The 19,837-nt window shown below is 40.4% G+C and overlaps 1 protein-coding gene across 1 annotated transcript in view; it reads right to left on the bottom strand.

Moving 5' to 3' along the window:
- The window catches only part of ANKH (ANKH inorganic pyrophosphate transport regulator), a 107,006-nt gene that overhangs the window by 32,509 nt on the left and 54,660 nt on the right, over positions 1–19,837 (bottom strand). Inside the window, exons 2-7 of the mRNA XM_054639709.2 lie at positions 18,213–18,429; positions 9,766–9,884; positions 8,547–8,630; positions 6,050–6,220; positions 5,329–5,463; positions 2,237–2,329 (exon numbers count right to left, since the gene is read on the bottom strand). Coding sequence (XP_054495684.1) covers positions 2,237–2,329; positions 5,329–5,463; positions 6,050–6,220; positions 8,547–8,630; positions 9,766–9,884; positions 18,213–18,429 — 819 coding nt within the window. The remainder of the gene's footprint in view (positions 1–2,236; positions 2,330–5,328; positions 5,464–6,049; positions 6,221–8,546; positions 8,631–9,765; positions 9,885–18,212; positions 18,430–19,837) is intronic.

The following is a 19,837-nucleotide window of genomic DNA, read 5'->3' as shown; positions in this document are numbered from 1 at the left end:
CAACCTTCTAACAAGGCTAAAATAACAAAGGAGAAATAAAGCACACCCAAAACAAGCCATCCAAAAGGGCTGTTAAGAAAAAGCTTTCTCATCTGTTTGTATCTCTCTGCTGTTATCCCTGCCCTTGCCATACTCTGCCCTTTGCCCTAACTCTTGACCACATACTCTTTGGTCATAACTCTTCCACACTATTTAGTTCTCAGAACAAAACACTATGGAGCAATAAGAATTCCCATCTAGTCATCACATAAATAGCATTCACAAATCTCAAAACTGGTGTTGTACTGAGCCAGGTGGCAGGGTCCATTAGCAGCAATGGCATTATCATCATATAAAACAGCACAGAGAGCACAGAACTAGCATAGGCCTGCTCTCTTCCATAATGTCAGTAGTAACCCTAAGCCTGAATGTAACTGCTAGACCATGGGGCTGCTTTCGACACAAAGTCTCATTAAAGACTGAAGTAGGACCCTGCATCTCACAAATGTGAAGAGAGATAATGAGTTCCCTTGTGAAGACAATAATCTGGCTTTAGCAGTAGAACCCCTGAAGAGGAGCATCTCAAATCCCATCAGTCAGTGTGCTTCTGATGGCCATCAGCATTGCCAGCCTCCTGAATAACTAACAAAAGAAAATGGGAGTTTGAATGCAACACACTGTTTTGGCTTCTGAAAATCACAAAGGACACCACCTTACAGGGTCCAGAAATAAAAAAGTGTTTCTATTTGGGCTCTTCTGAGAAAAACTTATGATAAGGAAACAAAGCTTTTGGAAGGCACAGTGACACAAGGTGATGCATGACCAAGGGAAAAGCAATTCCCACAGCAATCTTCAAAAACCCACTCTGTGTTTCAGGTTTGGTATTTATTGTCTGAAAAGTACAGCGAAGGCAATTACACATATGGTTGCCAGGATGAAATACCCTTTATACTGCTGCTACCTAATTTTGTACATTTTATTACAAATTGCTCTTCAAACATGGAACTAAAATTCCCATGAGTACTTTTCCAGCGGTTGGATAAACTGTACCCATCTGTGCCTTATCTTAGCATCTTTTTCCTGACAGTGTCCCACAAGAGCCCTGTGAGAAGCCATTTAACTGAAATAAACGAATGGACAAATCCTGGTCTAATCCTGTCACCTCTGCAGTTGTCAGTGTATCTTTAACCAGCTAAATCAGACCTGAATTTAGGAGTCTTAATTGCTGTTACTACTGCTTGACAATAGTGCATTTGATTGTGGCTTGCATCAAATGAGGTTAGCAGCTCCTGAGTTTCCTGTCCCAAACTATTTTTATCTTGCAGTTCACTGGGTTTGCATCTGCAGTTCCTTTTGAGCAGCACCTCTGAGAAAACCTACCTGTGGTATTTTATCTGACAGGTCAATTTAGTTGTACACAGGCAGGTTAGGAGGTTGTGATTGATTTGATTTCGTGTTGGTTTTAAATTCTCCTTGTAAATATGGTGGTGGATGATATTAAACAGGGCTTGCTCCAGTTAGATACATTCCAGAGAAAACATATTTTTCATGAGTATTTGGAACCAGAAAGTTCAGTTACTAATTGGTAAATAAAGGGAAGTAGATTATCTGGCATTTGAATTCTAGAGTCACAGGACAGAATTGTTCTTTGCATAATATAAGGGGACTAGAGAGTACCTGTCATAAATCAGAGCAAAAAAAGAGACTAAACAAAATTAATTTCTGCTCTGTGCCCAGTTCCAGGAGCAGTCCTTGCATTCTTACATAATTACATGATTTGCAAACAAAAATCTTCATAGCCTTGGTCATTTAAGTCAGTACTACTAAAAGAATGTCTGTTATCTCTGTTAGTGTCAGTCTGTGAAACACCCTTTGCTAAATATTAACATAAGCAAATGAACCCAAAGCCACTTGGGAGATAGCACAAAATCCAGAGCGGAGACGTGAGCTTGCTCATTCAGTGATGACACTTTGTGAGAAATCACTTCATTACCTGAGTAGCTACCTCATTGTGAGGACTTTTTTTAATCCCTAAAATTACAGCACCTATCTATCCAAAAGGCAGCTTAATACCTTGTAACACAGAGCTAAGGTTAGAATCATAAATCAGACAACAGCTTGAAGCCACCGAAAGCCAATTAATTTTAACTAGATTTTAAGAAAACCTATCAGTGGAACAACAAACAGAGAGAACTAGGAGAACCACACATGCAAAACCACAAGAGGTATTTATGACAGCACTAACAGGGACACTCACCTTGTCGAAAGCAGGGTACACAGCTCTGATCTCTGTCAGCCAGCCATAGGGCATGTGTCCCACTGGATATGTAGCTGTCAAAATTGCCACTGCCTATGAACAGAGACAGAGAAACATGAACCTTAAATCTTCAAACACAACAGTGAAACTAACACAGGGTGCTACTGCCCACCAGTATCACCACATTGACCTTGGCACAATGCAAAACCAGACCAGGGACTGGAAGCTTCTTGTTTCAGGAAGACCATCAAAATGGCTGTCATTTGGCCTGGTATTTTAAGTTTATGAATTTTTTTTTGTGTCATGAAGTTACCTAAATCAACTTTGTCATTTCACCATCACTCTGATACTCTGAGATAAGAGTTAACTTGAGCTGTGGTGCACCCCTTACCAGGCCAACACCTTCCTCCCAAATTGCTCCTGAGTTATTTTACCTACAGATAGCTGAGCAGCAGAATGCCTTGCAGCTCACAGTAGTTTTGGATCATACCACATAATTTCAATTTCTATACATTTTACTTGGTTATCCATAAATAAGATAGCTTCAAGTAAAACAGACTATATATATTGGATTGGATATATATAAACCAGACTATATATATTTGATTGGATCTCAGTGGCTGACTGAGTTTGGACATCAAAATGACTGCTTGGAGGCAGGAGGCACTTAACGAGACCAAAAAAATCTACCTCTGCCCACTTTGGTGCTCATCAATGAACACCAGACAAAAATAATCCCAGGTGAACATTTTTATTATAAGAATTTACTGCCTGAAATTTTAACAATTCACTGCCCTTTTACTCTCTCATAAGTACAGTCCAAGAGGTTTATCAAAGACATAAACGCCCCCCCCATATTAATGTATGAAATATTTTGGTGATTTTTCTGGCTGCTGAAGAAGTAGTCCAAATACATGTCCTTCATGTAGGAAGAGTGTTTAGGAGCTCTTCCTGTGGCTACTTGTAAATCTACTGTCACTCCAAATTTTCTAGTCCTCAGAGCTGAAGTATGCATCTGAACTGAGAACTGCCTGACCCTCTTAACTCTAGAAATCAAAGTACTTGGGTGCCTTTTGTCTGCAGGTTCAGATCTGTTACAATCCACATATTTCTGATTCATTTTACATCTGGCAATGGTAGTGTTAAGAAAGACCTTTTTTAACTACTGTTATTTCTGTTTCACTCCCAAACTTTCAAAATACATTTTCTTGATTATCTGACCCCATTTTGCCATTATAAATGTAACTGCTGCCTTTGCTTGGTTAAAAGATCTATACAAACACAGGACCATGTAGCTAATTTGTTCCCTGTGCTGTTTAAAAAGGGAGTGGAATGTGATGATATCCACAGAGAGGAAGAGAGTGGTATAGATCCTTCCCTGCTAATAATAGCACTAATAATGTTTAATGTACCTTGAAAAAGTAATTGGTTCAAATAAAAGAAATTGGAATTTTAAGATAGTACCCTTTTTAATTGCACACCGTCCCATTACTGTATTTTCATCAGAATTTCCATCTATATGAAACCTAACTAGGTTAAATCAAGTAAGGAATATAAAAGCTATTTTGCTTATTTTCATTGTTAAATCCAAAAAGACACAGTACCTGTTAAGGGAAAAAGTATTTCCCTACCATATTGTGTATGCTAGATTCTGCTTGGATGAAAGTACTAAGTTTTTAGTATTGATTTTTTCCCAGTGTTTTTCCTCAATTAGTGTTATTCCAACATACATGCATGAAAGTTTTCCTAAATGTCTAGCACCTGTGTTTGACAGATGAGAAAGGCCCCAATGAAAGCCAGCACCAAAGGGGTAGCCCAATCACCACAACTGTACTGGCAGTCCAAACAAAGCAGAGGGAGCTGGACAGTGCAAGTGGTCCTCATGAACATGTTACAGCCTAGTCCTTCACAGGGACTCCCTGCCCACAGTGAAAGCTGCTGCTATTATTGAACAGGGGACCTGTAAAAAGTCCTGTGGATACAGATGCTCCAGACACTGATGTTATCTGTATTGTCAGCACCTCCCTTTGCAAAGGCAATTATTTCAGAAATCAGAGAAAGTCGGGATGTGACCATTACTGTAAAACTGCCAGTAAATCCCAGATATCACACGTATTTGGAGTCATCCTAATAGCAACAAAATGGAACTGGCTAGCCATGAAATGTGATGCATCTAAAATTGAAAGTCACCAAGAAATGCAAAACTGATCTTTGCTAATTTTTGGCTCCCCTTGTACAAAGGCCACTGTTAACACATAGACTGATCCCTGAATCACATATGTAAAAGTGTTAAGCTTCCTAAGTTCTTTTCTCACAGCTGTTTATTTGCAGGGCCTGGCACCTCCTGAGTGAGTGAAATACACCATATCAGGTATGACAAATTTACAGCAGTTCTTTGAACTTCTCTTTTAATTTAGTATCTTACACCTTTGCTTATCCTATGGCTATATGCATCTAGACATCTTTGCATGAAACTGGCAGCAGAAATTCCCCAGACTTTTTAGGAGAATGGGTCAGCTTGTGGTGAGCATTGGTAAAGGCTCTGCATCACAATCAGAAATCTGTCTCCCAACAGCTGTAGGAGACTTACTGGACTAATCTGAAATTCCTCAAGAGAAACACGGTGCATTTCATATCCCAACCAGGAGTCAATTTTTTTTATATGTACTTTTTAATGTCTCTGTTCTGTGTGATGCACTGACTGTTAACAGTAGTTTCACTTCAATTTGCACAGCCATAAAATATGCATGACAGGAAAGAGTAGGACATGGGACTACTGTCAACTGTCCTAAAATTTCTGGGATCTAAATGCTCCAGACTATATGTTCTTACGTGTAGAGCATGAAAACTTGGCATGCAGGCACTGTTCAGCAAAAAAATTCTACTAGTCTTGTTGAGGGTGAGGTCCCAGTAGACCTGGCAGAAGGGCTCATGGTGAGAGTCCAATCAATCTTCTTTTCAAGCATAAAAATGCACTAAAGAGAAATGTACTTAAAACAATTTTTTCTTGTCAGCTTGGCTGAGGAGAGAGGCACAGAGGTAATGCCATGGAAATGATCATTTGCAGTAAAGGAGAGCACTGCCTTTCTTACCTCTGTGGCTGCAGAACTGCCACCTAGGTCCCGGGAGACAAAAAGGTTGACAATGGGCCTACTTATTCGCTGAGTTGCCAAAATTAATGCCAAAGGCCACCAGAAACTCAGCATCTTCCTTATTGTAGCTTCTCCCTGCAACACAGGATAAAAAAAAATGAAGTGAGTTTGGAAAAAAACCTGAAGCACACGACCAAAAGCATGGAGAAAGGTTTTCTGCTTTTCCCATCCATTGTCAGTTTGGTACATTCATTTCAATAATTTTCAGTATGAGGAGCCTAAAATATTTTCACTCATGGTAGCAATACTGATTCAGAAGATGTGTCATGGATCTCAATAAATAATGCATAAGGTACTTTTCTGCATAATTTTTTCTGACTACTAGACAAAGCTACATGAAAAACAATATGACATTTGAAGAAAAAGAGAAATTTTGGTATCTTCTTCCATATGAACTAAGGTGTTCCCTTAGTTCATGCTGTGCTGTCTTACAGCTCAGTACAGAGGTCCTCAGCAGACACATCCAAACTATGGAAGGCATTGTGTCACATGTGCTGTTGCTGGAATAATTTCCACCATGCCTCTTTAACTGAAAATGTTTTTTCCTGCAGGACAAAGAGAAGGCCCTACATGCACAGTGGTTTAATGCAGTATTACAACACAAAAAAAAAACCCCACATAAAATTATTGAGTTCAAAAAACCACAAGCATGAAGACATACCCCCATTTCAGGCCCACTTCTGTCAGGAATAACATCATGTATGTTCCTGTAGTAGCCCAGGCAGAGCGTGGTACACCGGACAAGTGCTCCCATGTACAGGGACAAGATTGGGATCAAGAGAGGCTCCCTGCACTCCAAGTGACTGTGAAGCAAAATGGCTACAAAAACAACCTGCAGAGAAAACAAACAGATGATTAACAATTTGTCTGGGTGTTTCTCCAGAGCCAATACACCTTCTGTCTGGCTCCTCCTAAGTCGATCTGACACAACAACTTGCATGGCTACAGTTCTACAGAAACTTTAGTCAGGATCCCCCAGTATTTGGTCATGTACATGAGAAGAACAGGAGTTAACTTCATACTCTATGACACAAGACTTGAAGTTTGGGCAGGTGACAGACTAGAACCCATAAATAGGAGAAGGCTGGCATGAAAGTCTGGCAGGGTCTGGCAGCAGGCATGTGGCTGAGAGTCACCCTTCCCAGGAGAATGTGCTATTCTGATACATGGCCCTGCTGTTGTGGGGTTTTTTTGGGCAGTAGGGAGAATAGTGACAATTTAAAAGCCAGATTTTTTAAATATTCACTTCAACATTTAGGAGCAGGAAGTCTTATGTCAACCTAATTTTCAGCTTTTTCAAGTGAAATTTCACTATTTCATTATTTGCTTTTCAGCTGAGTGCCACATTAATGTAAATTAAATGGAAACTTTCAGGCTAATGAACAGTTCATAATTCAGCCTTTTAAGACTAAATGCTTAATCCATAAAATGCAAAGGAACTGATTAATATGATATTATTCTCTTTGTTAAGTACAGAGTGGATGAAATGCCTGTTGAATTCCAAATGATTCAGGATGGAGGGCACAACTGGAAAGCCAACTGTGTTTGGTGCTGTGAAGAGCAGAACCAGGACAATCCTGCCAGGATGTGCTGACATTTCAAGTGAGTTACAAGAAATAAAATACACATTGTTCAGAAGCAGGTTCTCTTCTTCATTGCTAGAGCTGTAGAAATAGTTAAGAAAAACCACACTCTGCAAATGTTACTGAGGCAGGCCACAGTGCTTATGAGGGTTTTCAAACCTACAAAAACATTGCTTTTCAGTAAATAGAAGCAAAGTCAGTCACAAAGAGTGTGCACATGAAGCTACCCAAGAAAAAGTGGCTACTGCCTGTGCCCCTACTCCCTGTTGTGGGGCGCATATGTAGGTGCAGAGTTCTGAGCTATGACAGCCACAACTTTTTGTGCTCTGGGTTTGCTCTTGCTCTGTGTAGTATTTTGTTGAGAGAAGATGACAGGTGCCTTATTCTTCACAACCCTGGCACCCCCCCTCACCAACCACTGTGGAAAGGGCACGGCCAAAATAAGAATCTGTTTCTGTATTTAGCTCACATGGCCTGACAGCCAGGGTCAGGAAACTTTGTGGGTCACATCAGAACAAGAGCAGACCCTGAGGGTTAAGGTCATTTGCAGTAATTGGTATTATCTCTGGGGATTTAGTGCACTACTGTAGAGGGGCAGACCTGACAAATACAGAGTAGCAACTGACTGAACAGCTCAACCTGGTTTATGGTTTCCTCATGTTTAGTGGAAGGAAAATGCTATGGAAAATTGAACTGAGTGCCATTGACTTCATATTTCCTTTGATGTTGTACTGTTCTATCCTCTTATCCAGTCATTACACCATACAGCTGGTAATGGGGCACTACAGCAACTGTTTACAGTTTCCGGGACTCTTCATTTCCAAATATTTTTATATGTTTCAAATGAGGGCTGTATATTAGTTCTTAAATGCTACAACACAGTGTGTATGAATGTTGTTTTTTCAGTGTGCCTAATACAAAACAACAGGATAGTTAACAGCTCCCTTTTGAAAGTTCAAAAAACATTTTGTCTTCTCTGAATCACCCAGGGGTTATCACCACAGACCCCTTCTGGAGCACTTCTGAGCCTTCACCTTTTGGAACAGTAACAAGTACTCAAAGGTGGCTTACACTGCATTTCCTTGGGTTAGACACCACGTGCAAAACTTCACCTCCAGCTCAGGATTTCACTGGAACTGTGCAAAGTGCTGGGGAGAATGTACAGAGAGAGAAAGATCTATTTCAAAGCACTCTCTCAGCCTCAGGATTGGTAGCAGCCCGTGGTCTCCTTGCCTGACCTTTCTTTCCCCCAAATGTACATGTGTACATACAGAACTTGTTTCTCAGCCATTATGAACAGGGCTGTGGAAGGGCTCCAGGATGTGACCCTAAGGCAAACAGCCCTGGGAACTGACTTGATCCAGTCAAATGAGACTGTCCTAAACCACAGCTGCCAGCAAATAGCCTTCACATGATGAACAGTCAGAGGGCAGCACACAAGATTGCCTCCTCTGGTGTCTTGCTTATGGAAGAGAGAGAAGGCACCAGAGAGACTCTGTACTAGAGAGTTCCTGTTTAGGAAAGCATTTGCTCCATAACACAATCGGAACAGTGACTTCTATGAGGAGCCTTTACCTGAGCTATGACATCTGAGATGGAGGCACATCCCACTAGGAAACTGTACTTGTGTTTCAGCAGAATCCCTGCATGGGTCCATGCCTGAAAAAAAGACAGAGAAAAGTTTGGGAAGTGATTATGATATTGTGAATGATTTCAGGTCCAAGAATGCTGTTTTCTGGTTGCTACATTGTACACAAACAACCTGTAGCAGTAGCTGGTGTGAACCTGGGCAAACATTAGGCCATTAATGCAGAGAAAGTACTGTTGCATTGAGTTCCTCAATGTTGTCAGGCTGGCAGGGAGAATAGGGATAAATTTACAGACTGTATAGACATTTCTCAGCACATCTGGTAAGAAAGCAGCCCTTCACAAATCAGATGCTGCACAGGATGAATTATCATAGTAAATCTAATAAACTTGATAAATCTAATAAATGATAAATCTAATAAATGCACCTGCTGGATGCACCTCTGAAGTGTAATATTCTTTGTCCCACTGAGTTACACTGCGTCCTGTCTGGAAAAGAAATCCAACTTCTTTTAAATGATCCCACTTCTTTTTATTGTCAGCGACTGTTTCAAGCAGACAGAGTGGTGAGAAAGTGGTGGAGGCATTGGCATGAGAAGGTTCTCCTTTACCAGTTTTACACACAGGTAGAGGCATTAAAGGGAGCTGCCACATTTTCATGTTGTGCTGGCCACAAGCAATGAGCCTGCTGATCTGGGAAGCAGCAGCTCTCCCCAGGTATGGGTCCCTTGCTCAAGCATTTGAGATATAACTGGAGTTAGCTGTGCTTGCAAAACCTGATGGTAAGAAACATCTTTTTGAAAAATTTGCTTTGAGAAATTATTGATTTTATTCCTTGTGAGCTCTGTAGGTCTGGGAATGCACAGCAAATCCAAATCTTTCACTACAAATCAGAATGAGGTCACATACAGACAACCAGTACAGCTCATCACAAGACTACCAGTGCTTTCCAACAGGCACATACTGTAACTCTGACAAGGCAGCTGAGGTTTGTGACATTTGTCATGATCTCTGGATGTTTAAAGTTCACTCAGATGCTTTCTCCATGTAGCAGGAGATGAGTCAAGGTATGTAGAGAATTACTGCTTGCCAAGGACACACCTTACTTCTGCATACTTCAATTTCCCATCTGGTAACAAAGTTTGTGAACTAAGGTCACAAAAACATAGCATTAACATTAAATTTCAGTTCTGAATCAGGCACTCACCATGGCATCCATAAAAGGGAAGGCAGCAAGATAAAGGAAGGCCCTCCGAGTTTTACTTCCCACTGATTCATCCACATGGTGCAGCTTATTGATAATGTAATACCCCAAATCACTATATGCTGTAAAGAAACAAGATAAGAATGAAAAACAAAGCTTGCATATGGACTCTTGGGTGAGACATTCAGAAGTACCTGAAAGGCTGTAATGCCTTGGAGCTCAGACACACATCCACTTAGCAAGCAGCTGCAAGGGCTACAGATATTGCAGCCTCACCAGCTGCTGTTTATGACTAAGAAGTGCTCTCATGGTTCTTTTTAAAGTAACCTTTGGCAGAGGCGTGATAACAAATGGCTGGATTGGGAGATGAGTATAGTAAGTGCCACATCTGTTTGCTAAATGAACACGCTGGTACTCCAGAAAATCTACTGCTCCTTCATTAAATCAAGGCTCTTTGTTAGAAAAGCTTTTTCACCAGGCATTGTGTATTTCATGGGATATAGTGCCTTATAAATGTTGAAACCATCTATTATCACTGCATTCTCATGACATTACCTGTAAACCTGCCCAAAGCTGTAAAATGATACTGTGATTTGTGATGGCATGCAACAAATCACACTCATTATGTCTCTCCCTTACTCTGCCTTATGACCACCTCTGCCAGGACTGTCAGGACACTGTGCTTTGCTGTGCAGTCCCTGGGCAGCCTTGACCTGCCTGAGGTTCCTTCCTTATCTAGAGCCAGCACCTCCAGAGCCACAGGTCAGAACAGGGCACCTCTGGAATTCAGGGGGCTCCCACTCCTGATTGCCAGCATGTTCTTCACTGTCCTGTTTGAACCCAAGACAACCTTTAGTGTTGGACAACTCTCTCTTTCCAGGCCTCTCTTCTCAAAGCCTTGGGTTGAGGCTGCACAGACATGGGAAGTCCCCACACAGCTCGCTGCAGAAGTGCTTACAGTTCTGTTTGTACCCATGTTATCCAGCTGTTTTAAAAATCCCAGAATCTTCCCAATAACCAAGGAATAACAAAGGCTAGCTCAGACTGGAGTCTGAACTATGGAGACAAATACAATATGCATAGGTAAATAATCCAAATCAGTTTTAACTTTTTATAAACTATGTTCTAGATCTGCCCATCATTACTTGATTTCCTCTATACACTTGCAATAGCTGTTACAAGAATTATTAGGCCAATCTCCCCTAAGGCAAGGAATGGTAGAATTATTTGTGTCTGGGGAACCTTATTTCAGTTCTCTCCTACCTGTGTATTTTCTAAGTTAACTATTTCAAATGTGAACATCTATCTAATTTTCCATTTATAACAACCCTATTATCTTTGTACAAATCTTCACACAGGGTATTTCAGGAGAGATCCTTTTCATGCATGCATCATAACTGGATTGACAAATGCTAACATTAGTCATCAAATTCAGTCTCTTAGCCTAAAACTGCCTTTCATAACTTGTAAACAATACTTGGAAGCAATTAAAGAGGAGTTTAAGTTGTCATTGTTTTGTGATGGCTTAGAGACACAGCAGTTAAATGATTAACAGAACTGAAAAGACTATTTGAGTCCAAATAAGACAGTGTAAACAAGATAGTAAAATAAAAGAAGGTGGTATGACAGCACTGTGAGCAAGCACAAGCCACATTCCAGATAACCAGGACTGCCCAAAAGATGCTAGAAATGTTAAAAACTTCTTCTTTCCCTATGCTGGTCCCTATATATGTCTTTCACCTGCACTGTAACTGTTAGACTCGCAGTCTCCAAATTCACTCAGTAAATCCCAAGTTGCTTAGCCATCTTCCTGAGGCACTCCCAGCCTTGTTTCCTTTGCAGAGGGTTGGGGAAGAATTTTAAACCAGGACTCCACCTTTTCTTCAGTTCTAAGAAGGCAGTTTAGTCCCTTAAGTGCTCAGGTGCTTGTTGCAGTTCAATCAAACATCAAGCACAGCCTCCTTATATTTTTGCATGAATAGCCATGTGCCAATCTTCACTTGGTGTTTTGAAAACTCTCAGCTACGAAGGGTTTTTTGCATGGTAAGCCCTGCTTTTATGGCAGGGCAGTACATGGATGTTCTTGAATCAACTTATTTCAATGAAGGAAAGAAGTCTGGAAGGTTTGTGAGGCAAGCCATGTGGGAAGGTCAGATTCACTGAACTTTCTCTTAGGTTCCAATGAGTGTGCTTTACACTTCTGCCCAAAAACTTAAAAACCAATGCAGGTGACACACCACCTTATCCTCCACATAGGGACTGGGAATTGTAGTCCACGTGCTGAGGAACCTGCTTCTGTGGAGGGGCCACCTCCAGCAGAGCAGTGCCAGAAGCACAGCACGCTGCAGAAGTTACCCTTCCCTGATCTCCCTGTCCTTCATCTGTTTTAAATGAGACTTTTAAAGTGTTTAGAATGTGAGTAATAAGTAACCTTTTTGTCTCTAAAGGCCATTGTGGGTTTTTTGGTTGTTTTTTTTTTTTAACCTAAAATTTGCTATTACAGAAATATTCACAGAATCAAAGGGTCAGAGGCTGAACTACTCTCACTTTTAAGAAAAGAGTCATAGTTTATTGGCAGGGTACTCTCTGGGCACTTATACCCTTACAACTCATAGCACCACATTTTTAAGGTTTCTAGGGATAACAGCACTGAGCTCTGTACTCATGAAAGATTTTCTTTTTCCTCTCCCCATCAAAAAAAAGTTTAACTGAACTTTTTAATGTGATTTTGGTTTTAAATATGTAATGGTTGAACTTAAAACATTTTCAAATGTTATTTTCAAAATAGTCAACTATTTCATATGTCAGTGAAAGCACACAATCACTTTCGCTGATGTCCATGAATGTTTCTGTCCTCACAAATAAGGATTTAGCAAGCTGAGATTCATTGACAAACATACAGGCATGTGTCACTGAGCCATGAATCAAGCAATTGCTGATGCAATTAGAACTTAACCTTGGCCAACCTTACAAACTTATTATGAAGAATGGTACAAAATTAATAACACAGACAACAAAGCTAGAGAGTATTACATAAATCTAAAGCAGATGGCACTTCCCACTTCTTGCATCATTTCAACTAAAACAGAAAAGTAGAAAAGTCAAGACAAGCTGCTTGTTTGCTCTTCTCTAGTACCTCATTTGTTTTGCTATGTCTAAGGATCAGATTTGCTACAGAAGATAAGCAGGAATTCTTGCTTAGCAAGAATTAGCTTTTGGTTTTTCCAGCTGAGTTTTAAGACCCAGAAGGTCAAGAATTGACACTGAAAACTGTACACCTAATTGGATCTCCTGGTCCCTACACGGATTTCTCTAGCAAGCCAATTACTACCACACAAACTTCAGACACCCTTAAAACAACACACTCGTAATGATGCCAGCAATCTCAGACAAATACCTGTACTGTAGTTATTTTGGAGCTGACTGCTACTGAGCATGCCATACTTCAATCACAAAGAAAAAACTCTCAGAGGAAGTGACACCATTTACTTCCAGACACAGAGCTACATATGTCAAAAATAGCTTTACCGGAAGAAAAAAATCCAAAACATGATTTTGGGTAAAGTGTGTTCTTTCTAGACACATTCCATTTACATACTTTGCTGCCAGTTTTAAAAATGAACTTGGAAACTTGAGAAGTAACAAATCTATTCTGCTGCTTGTCAGAAAGATGGTTCACATGGCCAAAATGGATGCTCATGAGTTTCTTAACCACAGAATGTTCTCAGTTGAAACAGACACACAAGGACCAAAAAGTCCAACTCTTAAGTGAATGGCCTGTACAGGGACCAAACCCACAACCTTCATGTTATTAGCACCATGCTTAATGCACTGAGCTAATTTGTTCAACAAAGGGATTTGGGCAGATAGGAAAATACCAATGTGAAAAAACAATAGCAAAACTTCATTTGGAGATGCCACAGGGTATAAAGATTTCCTTATGTCTTTGGTTAACTTGAATTTAAAACAGAGGAGAAAGCCTCTGTTTTCCCATGTGAAAGCTCAGATGAGTGTTTAAGGTGTTAAGATTTTTCTTCTCTGCTTATTATAGTAATACATAAATTAAAGAAAACCAAAACAGCTTAGGAGCATCTCAGTGAAGACTGATTACTGCAACCATATTTTTGTGTGCTTGGGTCTAGCTCCAAAATTGCATTACATAGATTTTCCCAAATCTGTGAATGACTTTTAGTATCTGAAATATCTTTATATAAGCCAACATTTTGTAAGTCTCAAAATTATCCTGGTGTAACTGAGACACAATCACTGCTATCCAAAAGTGCTTTGGTCATAGGCTTTCTTCTTTTGTCCTGAGTAGCTTGTTGAAAAGCAACTGCCCCTATTGTGGGAAAAGGGTGAGGGCAGCCAGGGAAGCATGTTATTGCTTTAACAATGATCATGCTGAAGTAGGACAAATTTTCAATGAATGACATTTTATTTTTATTTAGAGAGGAGGAGGATGGAGAAAGCAGCAAGCCCAGATAATTCTGATTTGTGTTCCTGTGCTGTCCCTTTTTTCCAGGGCAAAATGTTTAGTACACCCCAGTAGAGTGATCTTGTCAGAACAAGACTGACTAAAAGAAATAGCTTGTTGTAACCCACTCTGTAATTCCTAGTCTCTGGAAAATTCCAGTAGTGTTACACTGGAATTGGTGGGATTGCACCCATGTTTCAAGTCCCACGGAGATTTTTAACGTACATGCAGTGATCGTGCATGTGGAAGTTCAAAAGTATCAGTGGAATTGCCAGGAACTGCTGAAGTGTTGCCCTGTGCAATCTATGGCCCATGCTCAGCAGCCTGACAGCAATAAATGGGCACAAAACAAATCACTCACGTGTCTTGGCCATCCAATCCACCATAGATTACTGCAAAAGTTAACCTACAAGTTTGCTGGTTACTAAAGTTCCAGCCTTTTTCTCCTGGTGATGACAATGATCCATCATGTTGTTTTTAATCAGGGATAGCAAAAAGCACAGAGGATATTTCCTCAAAGTAACTGCTGTCCTGTCGTTTCTAGAACTACTGAGAATTATTCAAAAGGAAATAAACTTTCTCAGTAAACTAGTGAAAAGTTGAACAATGCTGTTTTATTGCCAAAGAAGATGTGCATATTCTTCATGACACTGATGTTAAAAGGTTCACTTAGTATGGAGGGCTTACCAGCAACACTAAGAAATGCATTATGTTAGCAAAATGTTATATAAATGACTTTTCTCCTCTGTCAAGCTGGCGATTTAGTAAGATGTCAAAAATATGCAGAGACAGGCTTAGCATCTTGAATTCCTTCTCTTACAGCCACCAAAAAGCCAGTCTCAGAAATAACAGGACACTTTAGACCCTGGCTCCATAGTGACCTTCCCACCAGGAGACTAATTGGTGGCAGTAGCTGCCCTCAAAGTAGCCCAGGGCAAGGAAGGCAGAATACTGTATTCCAGATCACATCTGAAACAGCCAGTCCAGGAATACTGTACTGACAAGGTCTACAGCAGTTTTGGAAGTAGGATGAGAAGATGGCTTTGAATCCCTTTGGCCAACTTGGTTCTCAGTTGTTACTGCTACCAGTACAAGGGAGTGACAGGAGCTGCTGGTGAGGACTTTGCAGACCTTCATAAGGATGTGGCTGGGTGATGACTGAGGGACCCAGAGCTTGCAGCTGTGAGTTCAAGGGGTTTAGCTCAGCCAGTCACTGGCACAGAGGATTGTGTGTGCCCCAGTGGGGAAGCAGCAGTGGGAGGCTGGTGCTGAAGCAATGAAGCATGAGTCAGGTGTGTGAAACTGTCTGGTTTGATATTTTCCATGAGTAGAGGCCACTGTTTGTGAGGAGCTTTATATGTAGACTGCAAATAGTCCCTATCACAGTTGGAATTGTGGTGATTCATTGTGGTCACTGTGTTTCTACCACCACTTGTTTTCTTCCTTTTGGTACTCCTTATTTCATTGGGCTTTTTGTTTTCTGTTTCTTCCTGGGCTTTGACAGTCTATGGCAGATAGACATGTCATCTTCCTTAGCCCTATATTTATGGCATGTGGAAAAAAATTAGTCCCCTAAGTGTTATTTGTTTCTTTTTTTCATCCACCAAGCACCGGGGACCTGTATTTGTGCCTCTTGTAGACAGCCTGTGATGGGCTTGCAGCTGCTGGGGAGCACTTGCAGGTCCTAGGAGGCTGCCTGCCATTGGACTCCTTCTCTTCTTCCTGCTAGGCAGGCTGTGTATCTGTGGGTCAGAGCAAAATAATCAGGACTTGAAACAGGTTCAAAGGAAACTTGGAACATAACATTTGGCAACATCACCCAGGCAATTGGTGCTAGAATCTGACTAACTCCATTCCCTCAGGCGCTCTGCCAGTCTCTGCTGTGGCCTTTGCATATTTTCAGGCATAGACAAGTTAAAATACCAAAAAATATTTTGCAGTCTGTCACCATAAAAAGCTGAAAGATTGTGTGCAGTCCTTTAATTCAGGACTTTAAAGCATGGTAAGCACAGCCTCTTTTTTTTCCCCAGTGTCTGCCGAGTGCATTTCAGGGGTTCTGAACCCAGCAGGGCTCTACTTCCAGGCAAAGGCAAGAAACTTAGCTGACAGGTTTTCCACCCTTTGTTCCAAACACCTCCTTTCAATAAGATGTCCCACATGGAAAATCCAGTTATGTCTTTCACCTGGAAATTTGATAGTTACACTTAAAACTTTCTTAAAATCTATTCTAGCTTAAAATAAAATACTGTATGACTAGAAAATAACTTTTTATCCAGCTGGCAAAGGCAAAAACTTTGACCAGCACTGGCAGAAAAGCAAGTGAGCAACTAGAAGAACAGCTCTGGGGGATGAAGAAATATTCCAAGCAAAGAAATATGAGAGCCAAATGTACAAATGGGCCAAAATTTATAACACTGACTCAATAAAACAGCTTCAAATGTAAACATGTTTAAGAAGTGACCAATTGAAATCAGTGAATTATATTAACTGGAATGCATGGATTCAGTTTATAAAATTAGCAATATCTAATCCCTGGCTAGTGAGCCATAACTGTAAGCATTTTTTATGACTGTAACATGGAGCAAAGTTAAATAGCACAGGGCTTGCATACCAGTGGTGGAATAAGAGATATGATGGTCAAAACAAACTGTAGTGCTTGGGAGGCACATAGAGCTGAGGTAAGAGCTGGGGGCATTTGTGTTTACCAGATGGATCTTGAACCTACTCAGGCAGGAACTGAAATAGTTCTATTCTATTCTATTCTATTCTATTCTATTCTATTCTATTCTATTCCATTCCATTCCATTCCATTCCATTCCATATGATGAACTGCAGCACATGAGATAATAACAGCCTGATAATGAATGCTCCCTTTGAGGCCACTCTGAGATTTCACAGCAGTTCAGGATATTTACACTCGCATTTCCCATTTTTCTGTGACGGAATGACACCCTACTGGTGCCGATCCAATCCAATGCCTGTCAACCAACACATGGCTCCATAGGCTGTTACAATTACCTCCTCCCTCCCACCCCTTACAACTCTCAGCTTTTTAGGATTTTACCTGCTCAATGCAGTGCACTCTCTGCTTCTTCCTCCAGAATCTCCTGTTCCTCGTTGCTACGGTCCAGAGGTTTCAGCTCTGTAGAATGAGCCAGAAGGTGCAGAGAATCTCGTGGATTTCTTGGAGAGGATGAAGTTAAAATCTTCCAAGTTAAATGGCTTTTATTGCTGTGGCTGATGCTTGAGCTGATATCCCATTTTTGTAGGCTCTCAAAAACTTGCAAATCCTGTGGCTGCCTTTTTTAATGTTCAGTTTGTGTCTGCTTGTGTATTTTCTTTGTTTCAGAGTACACTCAGGGAGTTGGTCTCAGTTTGGTATAAATTGCTCTTACTAACCTCTTCCTCACAGATTAATTATTCAACAGAAGTGGATGATGCCTAGCAGCAGCAGAGAGTACTACCTGATAGTTTAATGAGGATGCTGGCTCCTGCCTGCTGAGACTTTTGTACTGTGAGATAAGTAGCAAAAGAATAGATACAGAAGGAGTACACCAACAATGCCATCAAGAATGACAAACAGCCCTACCAAGCACACCTTGAAGTCCTGCCAAACCAACCCAGCAGATACTGCTGGCTGATCATTACTACCTCACAGTACCACTGAGCTATCAGCTTCAGGCAACCTGTCAATCTCATCAAAGTTTTGCTCACACACCTGACTGAAAGAGATCAGCAGCATGCTTTGTTTCCAGGCAGGAGAGCCCTGTGCTTGGAATCTGCTCCTTAATAGCCTGTTTAAAAAGCAATAAACATTATGTGGATAGGCAAGATACCAGCCCAAGAGAGCTCATCTCTTCTGCATCTCCTGTTGTACTTACAAAATGAAATATTAAGCCTAAAGCTTAAGCAGTGTGAAGAATGGGTGAGGGAAACAAATTAAAAGTCATATTAACTAGACATGAAGTGACCTTACCTATTAAAGTATGAAATACAGCAGCTACAGCGCCAGCCACAACCATGCACAAAACTGCTTTGGTCCTGTCTCTCTTGCTGTTCACAAACACCAGACCTACATTTTTGAAGTCACTCATGGGACCCGTGAAGAACTTCATCAGGGAGTATGCCAGCCCATAGCTGGCCAACATTTCCACAGCATCTTCCTTGACAGCAGCAATGCCCCTGTTCAATGCCTGTTGAAACACAGAAAGAGCAAATGATGTAGCACATGTGGAAGGATACCAAACACAATCTCCTGCATCTGGTTTCGGAAGGAACAAGCAAGTTTAGCTGTCATTGTTTTCACCCCAAGCTGGACTTTATTTCTTTGGATTCAGCAGCAGTAACTTGTGACCTGTGACACAGGCAAAATAATTCAATATAGACTAAATTCAAGTCAGGTAGACTCAAGGATAAAATAAGTATCTATTTCTGAAGTATATAATGGAACTTCTGCCATACCAGAAGTCAGTCTCTTTCCTTTTTAGAGTAATTTTATGACCTGATAATAATCATGGATAATAAAAAACACTGAAATATTGCTCTGAGATTTCAGCCATCATTTCAACAGAGCATAGTCCTTGCAGCTCATCTTTACAGGCAAAAGCTCTAACAAATACTCAAAGTTGAGGAGCTAAAAAAATTTTTCCATGTAACAAGCTTTTCACAATATCCCATATAATTGCTGCAAATAGCTGATATTAATCCATTACTTTCATTGTTTAATGAGGCCAAATATGCACATGATTAAACATAACTGATCTCCTTTCATGTAGTTGACATATACATATTTGCGTATAAACAAATTTGTGTGTTTGTATTTGATACCATATTAATTTATATCCCCTTGTAGGAAATTTAAAAATATCTTTCAAGACATATTCAGGAACAACTAACTTACCAATTTATTCTAGATCTGTGTTTAGGAAATGTCTGCCAATTAATCACTAAGAATTAGATGGATTGTTTTTATAACTAAGGTGAGCTGTAAAAAAGATGTGTAACATTCCTTCAGATTCCAGCTTGAACCAAAATGCTTCTAAAGTATTGAATAAAAATGACAGAATGACAAATTTTATCTGCAGTGTGACAGCATCAATCATCTAGTACACCCAGCAAACTGTTGAAACAGTATTAGATTCAAAAAGCATGAAGGATGAAATATGATTCTGTTTTAACAAGTATTTAGTTCCTATGGGTTACAGCTGATGTGTGTTGACAGGGCCGTGGCAGTGAGGCCAACCAGGAACATCTCTCCAAGCCACCACCCAAACCTCACTGACACTTACACAGTTCAAATACCACTTTATCTGAATGAACAAACCAGCTAGAGTATCATCAGGTAACTGTGGCAAAGTCCTTCCATTTCAAATATAAGCATAAGATTTTTATTGCAGTTATTTGACTTTATTTGCCCTTCCAAAAATCATACAAGCAAGCAACCCTTATTGAGTTGAAAAGAACCCATATCCCTAAAGTAGAAATGAGCCTTTTTCTTACTGTTCTTTTCCACTCTTTTTGTAAGACGTTCATAATTTTTGAAACTAAAACTGCACTGTCAACAAAGCAAAAAGCTGTAGAAAATACAAACTTCTCCACCTT

This window comes from Agelaius phoeniceus, chromosome 1, assembly GCF_051311805.1.
Source record: "Agelaius phoeniceus isolate bAgePho1 chromosome 1, bAgePho1.hap1, whole genome shotgun sequence".
NCBI classification, from domain to species: domain Eukaryota; kingdom Metazoa; phylum Chordata; class Aves; order Passeriformes; family Icteridae; genus Agelaius; species Agelaius phoeniceus.
This window is presented reverse-complemented; position numbering and strand designations above follow the sequence as displayed.